Source organism: Dryobates pubescens, chromosome 10, assembly GCF_014839835.1.
Source record: "Dryobates pubescens isolate bDryPub1 chromosome 10, bDryPub1.pri, whole genome shotgun sequence".
Classification (NCBI taxonomy): Eukaryota; Metazoa; Chordata; class Aves; order Piciformes; family Picidae; genus Dryobates; species Dryobates pubescens.
This window is the reverse complement of record NC_071621.1, coordinates 12,207,717-12,221,659: the sequence shown is the minus strand read 5'-3', so window position 1 is coordinate 12,221,659 and position 13,943 is coordinate 12,207,717. Positions and strand designations below refer to the sequence as shown.

Genomic DNA, 13,943 nt, shown 5'->3' with positions numbered 1-13,943 from the left:
TGCATTGTTTGCAGTGCACCAACAGTAAAACCAGCACTCATCTATGGGTCTGACACATGAATAAGCTGTCACCAGGCAACGTGCTACAACCTGTCAGTTGCTCTGCTCTAGCTGTGTACACCACTGCTCCATACAAGTTCACCAAATGCAAGCTAGCAGCTGATGAGCACTAAGTTGTAAACATGTCGATGTCCATTGTCTCTCCTGTCTACTGCTGTCCTCCCAGGCTAACAAGGCAACATGGCCTGTTTCAAGGTGAAGGGAACCCAGCTACCAGGTTAGCACCTTGAACCAGGAGATACAAGGTGATGGTGTTCCACCAACCCGCTCAGAGTCTGGTCATCGTCTACACTATGTAAGACCGGATTGCTCCTTCTTCCCTCTCTCTTCACAGGCTTTTTGCTGGTTATATTTTTCCATGGAAAGTGGGATTATCCTCAGCTTTTATTTAGCATTTTTTCACACAACTGATGTGATGAACTTTATTGCTGTCCTGTGTCAGCTATAAGTAGGACAGAGGACTACAGTGACATTCAGTTTCATATGAGGCAAAAAGTGACCTTTGTTTTATAGTGCTCACTCTTTGTTTGGTTCTCCGATTTTTCCCATCTTCTCTAAAGGGATAATTTGGTCCATTTGCTATGCCAGATGTGCAGAAGTATTTTAAATATTCAATCAGAATCCCAGTTGCTGTGAAGCAGATAATCACAGTCTTGGCTTGGCTATTTTTTTTAATATTTTTTCTTAACTGTACTGCTCTTGCAAGTATGATAAAACAGAGGCTTGCAAATGCAGTCTCCAATTCACAGTCTGGGTCCTGGCCCAGACTTGTGGTTTACAAAGCCTTTTGCTGAGTGACAACAAAACAAATTATGCAGTCTCCCTTATGCCTTAAATTTAATATCTCATATCCTGCCCTCTAATTCAAACCTTCACACTGCACCATAGTTTCCTTTGTAATGAGATAACTCTGAATATTAAGTTTGCATTACGCAGAGCTATTATTCACATGCCTGACATCATTATATATGGAACCCTAATCAATAAAACATGGTTCGAGAGGGATTGGATGGCTTGTGGGCATGGGGATCAGTCACCAAACCCTCTGAGTTTCTGCAAAACATCCACCCCAAGTCAGTAGTGGCCTACCAGAGAACCTCGATGAAAACCTCAGGCAGTGAGGCCAAAGTTTCAACAGTCCAGGACATATACTGTCTGAGGTGGTCCCATCATGTCAGTGCTGAGCAACCTGGCTGGGGTGGACTGCATAGCCTCTGCCTGCTCTGGTGTATGGACTTGATTAGAGGATAAACAAACCTCCCTCTCCAGCCCTCGAATCCCAAGTCCGAATCCATTTCATTTGAATTCAGATCCACTCTGGCTGAGTCAGCCTGGCAGGCAGTGCTGTCTGTTCTCCACCAGCTGTCAAAAAACAATCTGCCCTGCAGAATCAAGCCCAGCTGACTGCTCACTGTGCAAGGCTTCCAGGCTCTGTGAAGCCTGACAGCTCACATGTGCTGGTGTCCTACCTCCGTCGTTGTCTTTGCCATCGCCGCATGCCGTCTCCATGGAAGTGTCGCAGCCGGCTCCTCTCCAGCCCAGCTGGCAGACACAGTGCCAGCCATTCATGTCCAGGGTGCATCTGCCGTTGCCGTTGCACAAGCCAGGACATCCCTCTGCAAGGCAAACAGCCACACCTTCAAATGCACTGCAAAGACAAAGCAATGTAGCCTGGAAAGGGGCTAATTAAACAGCTCTTCCCCTTTGCCTTCAGTTTATTTCTCCGCTTCTACTTGGTGTCTTCCCACCTGGAGTGAACTGTCCCAGTTTAGGAGATGGTGAGAGCCACTCAATGGGCTGCTATCTCCCAGGAGGTCCTCACAGCACAGCCTCGCTAATTGGATCAGGGGAATGGTGAGCTGCAGAGAGGCAGGGAGTTCTTCCTGCTTCACTGATTGTAAAACCCAGCTTCCCCTCCAAGGCTCTCAAAGATTTGCTTTCTAAGATTGAGATTTGGAGTTACTTGGGTTACTTAAATTGCACATGGGGTTGAAGTTCCTATCACCCAGCAGGGTAAACCAATTGGCTTCCAGCAATATTGAGACCTCAGACTGGTAAGCAGTCAAAGCTGGCTGGAAAGGGAAGGCATTTCCTATGCAAGAAAGTATTTGGAAAACACCCAATATTTCTGCTGTAGTCATTTGGGGTGGGATTTATCTCACTCAATTACAGTTCCTCTATACCAGAGAGACTTGCAACTCTCTCTGTAGTCAGCAGAGAAACAGACTGACCCATGGCATAAACCCCATCATGTGTGTCAGATGCCCATCCTGATGAGCAGAAGCAAACTCTGGAAACATCCATTTCTCCCCACTAACTACAGAGAGCTTAGGTGTTTCTTTGGTGCTAAAACTTAGGGTGGATGAACACCAAGCTCCCAGGCTGCTCACTAGGGTTTGATATTTCTCATCTGATGACCCCCCACTGAGATTTCCCTCCTTTTCTCCCCTTCATCATCCCTACCTCCCACCCCTCCCCCCAAGAAAATTGCAGGGTAATTTCCACAGTAAGCAGCAGTGGGAGGGAGGCTGCTTAACTTCTACAGCTCTAGGGGCTTTTTACCTGCAGAGATCAAAAATCTTTACCAAGAAGCTGTCAGAAATGTAAGACACATTTTACAGCTTTGGAAATTGAAGTACAAGGGACTGAAGTGACTGTCAAGGTCACTCAGCGGGACTGATTATACCAGGAACACAATTCAGTCTTCCTAAGCCCTGTTTTAATACCTTCTCTCTTTATATGTGTTGTGCAATCCTGCCATACAGTTTGATTTTCTTCAGGCCCTCAGCTTTGCAAGACAGGTTTGTTTGTGAACTGTGTAAACAACACAGGAAGTTCCATCTGAATGAAAAGAAAAACCTTTTTCATGTGAGGGTGATGGAGCAGTGAACAGACTGCCCAGAGAGGCTGTGAAGTCTTCTTTTCTGGAGACTTTCAAAACCCACCTGGACATGGTCCTTTACAACCTGCTCTGGGTGACCCTGTTTTAGCAGGCAGGTTGAACCAGATGATCTCCAGAGGTTCTTTCCATTCTTTGTTTATGATTATTCTGTCCTAAAGGGTTACAACCTGATGACAAAGAGGTGAAAGCTATTGCCACATCTGGTTGATGAGGGTCTGCCCTAAAAGTGCTGAGACACAACATAGAGCACATCACATTTTTGTGTGTTCATTTGTGTCCATTCAGAAGTGCCTTGTAACTGAAGAATTATTTCATGGTGAGCTTCCAACCTTTTCTAGAATTGTTTTTCTAACAAGTGACAGATTTGCAGGGATCAGATGGGAAAAAAATAAAAGGTGATAAGAAAAAGTCCTTTAAAAGGATCTTAAGTATTTTTTTCACTTATAAACATATTTGTTGCACATCAGTCTTATAAAATGTGTAAGTATGTGTGAGCATGCTTATGTGTGTGCAATCTATAGATCTGTGTGTGTATGCTGCATTAGCATGTCTACACTATAGAAGAACTATTTATAGGGAAGGCTACTGGAAATCCTCCATTTTAATATCCTGTCTTCAGTTACTTACAACAGTGCCAAACTTTAAACCACTGATTCTGATTTTCTTTCCATGCTAGAGCTAATTCATATGTTTGTTCTCTACTTTCAGTATAAGCTGAAAGCATTCAGCTGTTTTGGGGAATGAAAGAAATGTATTGTTAAAATAATCTGTTAAAATTACTTGGCTGGGTAGGTAATCCTGCTTTGGAGTAGATAAATTCAGTCTGGATGGGACCATCCAGACAGTAAAGATAGGAATTTTATTTCCCAGTTTATAAATCTGCCTAAATTAAAAAATGAGAAACCTCTGCAGAAATCTCACTTTATGTGTCTTTTGCAAAGCTCCATTAGAGTTTGGCTGCTGCATCATCACTGAGCACACCTCATGTTTTCACTTGCTTGAACTATTTATAACCCATCCTAGGGAGTTATTTTCTATCCTGCAGTTGAAGAGGGTGAGCAGAAAACTCCTTGCATGGGTGCTCTGGCATTGACGTGAACAGGAGTGCAGTGAGAACCAAAAGGAGTTGGTAGATTAGAAGTTCAAGACACCAGTGCAGAAGGATAAGAGTAGGGTTGGATACCACTAGATTTTTTTAAACCCAGTTTAAATCCTGGAGCAGTATTTTATTTTCTGCAGTGGGAAGAAGATAAGTTTAATAATTTTTTGATGGGAGCTATAGACAAAAAGTCTCTCTGAGTTTGGTTCCAAGCCATGTAGGAACAGATCCAAATCCTAAAAGCAGTTTAAGTTAAGCCTATGAAATGTCACATGATGAAATTTCAGAGGGAAAAGAGCAATTCTATTGTATTGTTCCTGTTTCAGTTATATTTGCATTTCATAAACAAAGATCTCAAGTGCAAAGATCTACCATTATTAGACAGAAAAGATACTGCAGTGACTGATCACTTGCTCTAAGACTGAAAAAAGCAAATGATCTTCAAATGAGGCATGGCCAGTAAGTATAAGGAAAAACTACTAGAACTGCAAAAATCAGGAGCTCATATGGAACTGCATGTGCTCTTCTCTTCCAGGCTTAGGAGAGGGAGGATTTAGAGTGATAGAAAATAATGGATATGATTTGGATGAGGTACCTTCTGCATCTGAGGAAATTACAAGAGCTTGATTTGTCTACTTTAGCACAGCAAAAGCGGAAGAGACTAAGATTGTTTACCACAAATTCATGAAACAGATGAACACTGAGAAGGGACATCAACTATTTAAGCTAAAGAGTGTAACACTGGCAGAAGAACAAATGAACATAAACCAAGCAGTAATAAATTCTGGTTGGAAATTAGAAAAAAAAATATATGCCAGGATCAAAGGAACAAAATTTTCGTGTAGCCTCCCAGTAAGAGTATTAAGGAGAAGAAGCCTCATTGACCTATCCATTTATCTATCCATGGCAAATTTATCCAAAGGTTTACATAGTGTGGTTGCCCTTGACAGCACAGGACTGGACTCTGACTGAGGAGACCCCTTTCAGTCCCTTGTCTTTGAATTTTCAGGGTAATTCACTGTTTATATGAAATGCATTTGTGAGCATTTTAATGGACTTTCAGGATTTCTTCTGAATCTTCTTGATCTGGATGCAAGGAAACTAAGCATCTCAGAAAGCAGATAGAGAATAGCATCAGTCAGGAGATGAGAGACAGAGGACAAGTACCTCATGAAAGTATGCTTTCCCAAATATCTATTCTTCTTATTGACTATAAAGGGATTCAGCGTGACCAGACAAGATATAAGCATCTATGCTGTAGACACCTAAAGCAGCATAACTCCCACCTGCAATTTCATCTTCTAGTCTCCTGACATCTTTCAAGTCTAGAAAGCAAGTTTACCCCTTCCCACTATGGAAAGAGTCATCTCTGTTTCCTAGTGAGATAAATCTCTGTCGAGGAGCCAGAAAGAACTGTTTCTTAATGACAGATAAAATCCTCTTCACAGATTCATGAACATAAAAGCTTTCAGATATTAACATTACAAGATATTCAGATCTTACATTACAAGATACAGCAAAGTATCAGTGCTGTGAGGATTAAGTTGTACCTCTCCTGTGTCATGGGTTTGGTAGTAGAGAGTTTTCAGAAGTAATGATAAAGGAAACCACTAATAGAGAGTAACACAATTAAACAGCAGCTACCAGAGGACTCACACCTTTAGAAAGAATATAATATGGATGTGTAGGCCAATATACCTAGGAGAATGGACTTGTAAGTACTACCATTTCCAAACTGGTTCACTGCATAAAGACTTGACCACCAGTAGCACTGCAAAGACAACAATATACAGTGTTTCCTATCCCACAAACAGTGCACTTCAAAGCACTTCACAAAAAGGGATGAAACAGATAAACTTTATCCTCTCCTTTCCCCCATGCTGGGGAATAAAGCAAAAAGATCATCTTGTCTCCAAAGTGCTTCTGAATTTCAGCACAGCAGGATGGCTTAATCCTCATAGGTTTACACCACCATAAGCTTGCAGCTCTGATTTCTCATCCCCAGAGCCACTAATAACCCATTCTTCCTGTTTGTGTTTGTTAAGGGTACTTGGGTGATTAATAGAATTAAATAAATGGATAGGGCTTTTTGAGGTGGTGCTGGTGGTCAATCCTACATGTGAGTTTCCAACTGGAACACATAAATGCACATCTGAATGATGGCAGTACTGCAGGACATTCACAAAGATGTCAGGGCTGCCAAGCAAGAGACAGTGCAGGCCAGGGAAGCGATATAGAACGTGGACTAATTTCGAAGTAGACAAGGGAAGACTGTCAGTCCAAGGAGACTGTCACCAGAGTAAGAAATTATCCTGTCACTTTAAGACTGTTGGTGAAATAATCTGTTCTTAATGATCTGTACAGTTAAGGCTTTCTCTAATTAGTCCAATTATAAACAATGTTCAAGGGGATTTTTTCCTCAAGCCAAGCCTCATTGCCACTTGAAACTGGACTTAAAAGATAAGGCTATTATCATTCCTCCATTGTCAATATGAAAGCACTGATGGATGTTCTAGCAAGTGCCAATAGTGGTTGAGTTCAGGATATGGCTGAGTGCAGTGTGTGAAGATGCAAACACCTGGAACTTGGAGCTTGAGAGAACAAGAATCAATAAGTGAGCTGCAGAACGTCTGTAGGACTGAAGCGGAAGAGCAAAGCATTAGCTGATTCCTGCAAATTCTGAGAAACTCAGTAAAGTGTTCTGGAAAGCACTCAAACCATGATATTTTGTGATGGTAGGAATCCATAAACTGTTAATCAGGCAAAGATTAAAAAGTTACTTGCCAGAGCTTCTATTGCTTGTAATTGTACAAATGGGGAAACTGGCTGCGGTCAGATCTCAGGTTCTTACTGCTTGTCAAGCTTGATGAGCAGCCCAAAGACATCACCTTGCAGCCATCCTGAGCTCAAATGATCAGCATCTTTATATTTCAGACTAGATGTTTATATGCCTGACTACAGTTGTTAATGTGATTATTTTTTGAGGTATAATTGCTACCCAGCAACAGGAATTAGTTATGTGTCTGTACCATCAGCTCCAGAGGGATGCTGGATGATGCTCTCTAAAGTCAGAACCCCTTTAACAGCAGGCACCTCTCTTCACTTTAAGCATTACCAGTATTAATTAGAGAGCAATTTGGAAGACTCCACTCCAATTCTAGTTAGAGTTCCTTGGTTTAATGATGCTGATGTTTAGCACTGAAACTTGCCCTCCAATTTATGAGCAATTCTGCATCTCCTGTGCCTTACTGGTTTACTGTTAAAGCTGTTGGAAAGATTCAGCAGTAAATCAGGCTCACCCTTGACAACACAAGATTACTGGGAAGGGATTTCAACCAGAGGGATGTTAATAATTAAGAAAGCCAAAAGGGCATGAGTAATTTAGTTTTGAAAAATGCACACCATGGAGCTAGCCAAGTAAAAACCATGTACTTTTAATGTTTCAGCTATTGCTAATCTTTCCAAAAGAGGCCATGCATGTTAAAAGCCAATCTTTTATTCCTAGTAGGCTGCTTAAGCTGTTACCCACTGAAATACTCACTAAATATAGTATGTCTTTATTCTTGGGCATAAAGGTGAGTCAAAAGGCTTTCTAGAAGAATAATGACAGCCAGAGAAGACTCAGTGAAAAAAAATGGACCACCAAATGGGCAAATCAGTACCGAAGGTCTTTGGACCCAGGTTCTGCAGCTTGTATTCTCATCTTTTCTGTGCCCATGGTGCTTATCTGCTACCTTTACATCCAACCTTTTCCAATGTATGTTGAGATGAAAAGGAGGAATCCTGGGGTTTTGAAATACAAAGCACTGAGATGTGGACCATTAACCAGAGATTCTGATCACACTCCCTAGTGATGGCCCACATCTGTTTCTAAGGATGTCACCACCAGTGCTTCATAAGGGCACAAGAATTGATCCTTTTTCCTTGATCTCGGAACAAGAACATACTTTTGCTCCTAATAAAGTCAGGCATGTTTTACTGACACTAACCAAGGAGCGAAAAGCAACTACCACTGACCAATCTGCTGATCTATAAACTGGAGTCCAAGGACAACTACCAGTTGCTGCACTGGAGATGAAAGCCTCCTTAATTAAACTGTGGACATTTCCTTATGATTAATATTTGTTTGTCTGTTCAAAGTTTTTCCCTGTTCGTGATTGCACCTGAACTTGCCTTTAAACCTCAGTGGAAACAAGAGAGAAACATTAGATTATAAATTCATCTGGAGAGCAAAGTCAGTAGGGCAACCATGTTTCTTGTCACATCACAAGAGCCCTGTATGGCAGAGACTTCATTTTAACTGTTCCCTGAACAAATATTTTGGCATATCTGTCTTTCTTCATCAGCCTCTCACAGCTGCTATTTCTGATTGCTCACAACCTGAAAAGGAGGGTAATGCTATGGAACTGATTTGTTCAACCTGATTTTTTGGTTTGTTTAACCAGCAAACATATGATGCTGTGTGGTGTCAGAACTGTGTTGCCATTAGTGTCAAATCAGCCACGTAGAAAGATGTTTGTGTCCAACTCAGTCACACTTATTGTCAGGTTGTTGCATTTAACTACTTGTGTGCTATCCCAATATGTTAAAGAAGCCAAAGGACACCGTGGAATTGTCTTTCGCTGTTTAAAAGTCCTACATTAATTTGGCTCATTGTTCTGGTTAGCAGATAATGGGGATGTTTTATGGATGGCAGATTATCTCTATTCTGCAACAATTAATTCCTTTTATTCTTCATGGAAGAAAGACCCAGGTCCTAGGCTTCCTTTACATTTACAAATGGGAACGCTGGGTTTGGGTTTCATTGTAGTGTACATTAACACAACATCAGTAGTTTCAATAATTTTTCTGGTTTATAAAACCAGATGCTTCGTGGTGTTCACATTTTTGTATTAAGAACAAAAAATGTTCAAACAATTAATATTTCATTACTAGAGTTCCCACATAAGACTTTGCAGTGATGGATCAAACCCATGAAGACTCCACACAGAAAGTGCACTCACCTGCTTGGTACAAAATGGGTTATAGACATTTAATTAGAACACATCACTCTACAGGGCTCCTGCTGTATTCACAGACACTTTTCTTTCCTCCTGACTTGCCTTACCTGGGTAGGAGGGGTGAGGATGAGAGATGATTTGGAAGGCAGGGACGTGGGGAGTGGTAGGTAGGAACACTGATACGATGTTAACACAGGGGCACAGCACTTACAGAGGTATTTCCTACCTAAATGACTGGAAAGATCACCCTTCCAGACATTAGGGAGCACTTTGGTGACAATGAGGAAGAGTGGCAACCTCCACACAGCATGTTCACGGTGCATTGTTTTTAGAAAGAAACACAAAGACAATAGGAAAAAATAGGAAGGAAGAGCATACCTTTCACTACCTTATCCAGATAGTGAGCTTGGGAGATAAAAGACAGGACATTTAAGGTAGGATTGAATAAGTGCATTGCAGCTTACTACGAAATTGTGCAGGTGCTAGAAAAGGCAAAGGAGAGTTCGCTGTGGTATGAAAAGAAAAACCTTGATTATGAGGAGAGAAAAAAAAAGGAAGAAGGGTGGAGCACAGCCCTCCTCAGTCAAAGAGCTCAAGAAGGCTGTGTTTAGGCAATCAGTCATCTTTGCTCATTAAGATCAGGAAGAGAAACAGGAAAGTTATATATATATATATGTGGTTGTATATATAGATATAAATATATATATATATATGGCAGAATATTGTAATGCTCTGCTCATTTTCAGCAGTGTGCCTCTGTTTTACTGAGTGCTTTCCTTCTCATCAGGAAAACCAGAGTAATTTGAAGGTGCTCCACCTCGCCTGCATATTGTCCTATATTTTTCCACACAAAGAGGCACAGTTCTGTGACCTTACCAGATTGGGAGAGGCTTTTCCCTGGATCTTCTTGATGGGAATACATTGCATTTATACAGCATTCTCTAGCCCCAGATCAAATTATTTTATAGATGTTAAATTAACCTCATGGCAGCTCTACCAGGTAGGTATTAATATACTCATTCCAAGGAGGACTAATGGAAAAAAAGAAAGTTATAGATGTTGTGGGAGCAGTGCCCAATTCCCATGGAACATTAATTTGGAAAACCACCTTCTAATTGATTTTCTGGCATCAAACAGAAAGTTGGTGGCAAAAACACAAGGGGAGAACCTTTGCATGTGCCAGCAGGCGGCACTCTCTGTCCTAACTGGTCTTTATCCATAAATAAAAGGTTCTGAGTCCTGCAATTCTCTCTTTTGTTACCTGCTTAAACATTATGTCCCTTCTTGTCTGCAATTTCTCAGTTGTGCCCCAGTACTCTTCTGAAGAGGTTTTTGTTTCAGGTGGGTTCATGCACACTACCCACCTGGGAGGTCACAGCCCTTGGACTAGATGACCTTTGGAGGTCACTTCCACCCCAAAACATTCTATGATTCTATGATTCCATGCTATGAATTCAATGGATCTGTTGAAGCACTATTGTAAGCAACTGGAGAGGGCTGGGAGGATCAGATCTAACCTAGTGTGGAACAGTTACTGAGATTCCCCCTTGGAAATGAGATTAACTAATCACCTCAGTGTAGTGGCAGTGATACAGAAAGCACAGCATCACCATCTACTTGGATGGTGGCTGAAGCCTGGGAATGTGTCTCATGGATTTTGACATCCACACCAGCCCAACTTGTTCAAACTTAGGCAGCAGTTGCTGTGCATATGATTGCACTGGGGGGCAGCTGCCAACACCTACCATACATCAGTTATGTGTCAATGTTTTCTTGTCATCTGAAAAACAATGAGGATCTTCTATGGGCATATTCTGCACAATCTTTGCACAAATCTTTCTTCTCTAAACCTGCAGCGTCACATTCCCATGCTATTCTTCTGGCATTAAGACATCATCTTACCATTTACAGGCATTCCTTTGGAAATGCTGCAGGCATGGGAGATGTGAAAAGGAACTATGTAGGGGCTACATAGAAGGAAAGCCACGTTTCTAAGGTGTCCTCTGAACCCAAAGGTACCATGTTCAGCTTCATATTACTACTTTCCTCCAGGAAGCCACTGTCCCTTCAAATCTGCTATGTGGAGAGGTCATATGAGCATTTTTGGTCTGAAAGTCCTCTCATTCCACCAGTCTAAGCTAACTTGGTCTGATTTGTCTGAAACACATTGGGAAGAATCCCATCAGCATTTCTCTTAGCTCATAGAGATGGAAAAGAGAAGTAAGAGGTGCTGGAGGCAGGTTCTTGGACAGAACTCCTCCAGTATGCTCTCATTCTTCATTTTCTAAATACCTATTTTCCTTTTGTCTTCCCTGTGGGGTGAAGTAGACAGAACCTCAGTGAAATCACTGGAGTTAAATGGAGAACACAATTTGAAGGAGAGGAGAAAGTAGCCATTCATTGCTGAACCACTGATAGCACAAGGAGTTTATGCCACAGGGGAAGGGGAAAAGACTCTTTGAAGTTCATCTGTGCTTAATACTTACTGTCAAATACTCTGCCAAACTACTTAAGGTTAGATTACCTCCAGTTTCATGCAAAATCATGTTGGAACAAAGCAGCAAGCAATTATTTTCCACTGACTCTTATAACCATAGTGTTCTCTTGTCCAAAGGTACCCATCTCGACCAGACAGGGTGGGTGACACAGGGTCAAACACAGCCCACCTTCAGGTGCAGATATGCCTGAGGGCTGCAGTGATCTGACTATTTGCTCAGTTGGGTAGACAGAATCTTCACCAAACACTGGTGGAATTGTTGCACATGGACCAAGCTGTTGTGTAGATTTAAATGGAACAAGTGATGTGTTAGAAGCTGGGGAAAAGAGACCAGGATCCACATGGAATCTGGACTTGTTTGGATTCCAGCCGCTCCAGCAGAGCCTGGGAGGCATTGATTACAACCTTGGCTGCTCAGAACATGTGTGATTATTTTTGCAAGAAGGCTGATGAAAGACAAACTTCAAGGGGCAGGTTTTTCAAAATTTAAAGTTTTGCTAAGCAAAACAAACCCCAGCCCTACAGCACCATAAGCAGAAGCTCATGTGGGATGGGCTGCCCACCTGTCTGTCTAGGCACTTGCTATTCCATACATCACCAGTGCATGCCAAGAGTAGATTTTCAAGTGGGTTTAAGTATGCAGCTTTTGCAGGGATCAATGGGAATTAGGCACTGAGGTGCTCTGAACATCCTAAATCCTGCTAGGTAGTCTGTTGTGTGCTTGGAGAGCTAGCTGCTGGTGCCTCAGCATTCTAGAGACCCTGTAGAATTCAGGTGCAGCAACTGAACTTCAAGTGATGGCTTTGGTCTGGTGTCCAGACTGTTCAAAGTTTATGAACATCCCAACTTCACCACACAGGGAAGCCACCTCTGCCATTACTTGTCTAAAAAACCCTAATATGAATCAAGTGATTAATCTCCTTGCTGAATCAGATTGACTTTCATGTATCAGATGCAATCTCAGTATCTCAGCAAAGCCCACACAGGCAGAGTGAAGTCTCCTTTTGCATCTCTGAGGTGAGATGTAGAGCACCTGGAGCACTGTCCAGGGCATATTATCAACCATACCAAATTTCAGGCCAGGCTGATACAGCCATAGGAAATTTCTGGGGGTCTTTATTAAACATGGTGCTACCTGTGAGCTAATCCCATAGAGGAGCCTGTCACAGAGCTGAGCTGTAATTTGGCCTTGCTAAGCTCACAGTAAGAGGGTTTCCTTCATCTCAAGAGGGTTTATCTCCCCTCAATGCTCCTAAAACCCACTGCATTCCTTCGATGTGATTTGGGCCAGAACAGAAGAAAGCTGAAAGCAATGCTTCTAACTGGGGACAAATTTGGAATATGCTGGAGAGCACCATCATAGGAGTCTTGCATTGTGACTGTTGTCATGGTTTTGTTTTCTTCCATTAAGAAATTAAAGTGGTTGAACCATTCTTCTGAGTTTCAGGATTCCTGCAGCTACATTATCAACTTTCTGTTCTACTCTTGCCTGGGTGCCTTAAGTTTGCTGAATTAGGATGATGAATGCAAGCTTCTGCATCAATTTCCTGGTTGGGAATTAACTGGGGTTCCTCTAATGAAATCTCTGAATGTGAGCAATCAAGCCAATATATTTGGTAACACGACTCCTTGTACGAGCAAACAAAATTAATCCGCCGGGATCAGAGTTTCCTTGAACACCAAAAGAAAGCGCCTCCTATGACCTTCAAACCAAAAGGATTTCTTACTCTCAAACATGCTCAACAGGAAATGGAAGAAGTGTCCTTTACTTGTATCATCCATTTCGACCATGTCACCTGCACACATGGCAATGTTGTTAAAGCATCACTTCAGCAATGGGGGTTTGTGCTTGTCAGTGCTAAAGCAAACTGAGCCATGACGCAGACACAGAAGGAATTATAGTCAACAGAACAAGTTGCCATGCAGGGAAATTACACAAGGACAAGGGAAATGCTTTCCACATACTTAATGTAATTCCAAGTCAATGTCCTTTCATCTGTGCCAATAGAACTAGCTTATTATGCCTTCCAAAGCTATTCAATTTTCTTGGGTCTTTATGACTTTGCCAAATCTCCTTTATATTCCACACATTTATCAATGAAATATTCTGCAGGAAATACTGTTTACAGCTTCAGAGGCATGAGACTATGTACAAATTTGTTGCTAAATCACCATGCAAGTAGATGAGGGAGGGGTGGAAGTGAAAAGAAACAGAATTGCTCCAGCATTCTTAAGTATTAAAGAATGATTCCTAATCCGAGGCAGCACTGCAATAGGAAGGCAGCAGCACTATGGTCAAATTTTACCACAGTAAAATCTCAATGTTGACTGCATTGCAGTGCTGACCTTTCCCACAATAACACAGATTCTCTCTACCTGGAGTAA

The 13,943-nt window shown here is 41.8% G+C and overlaps 1 protein-coding gene across 1 annotated transcript in view; it reads right to left on the bottom strand.

Annotated features, from left to right (window-relative positions):
* TENM4 (teneurin transmembrane protein 4) overlaps positions 1-13,943 on the bottom strand; it is a 901,855-nt gene that overhangs the window by 145,508 nt on the left and 742,404 nt on the right. The window contains exons 18-19 of the mRNA XM_054164697.1: positions 9,440-9,466; positions 1,530-1,676 (exon numbers count right to left, since the gene is read on the bottom strand). Of these exons, the coding sequence (XP_054020672.1) occupies positions 1,530-1,676; positions 9,440-9,466 (174 nt within the window). The remainder of the gene's footprint in view (positions 1-1,529; positions 1,677-9,439; positions 9,467-13,943) is intronic.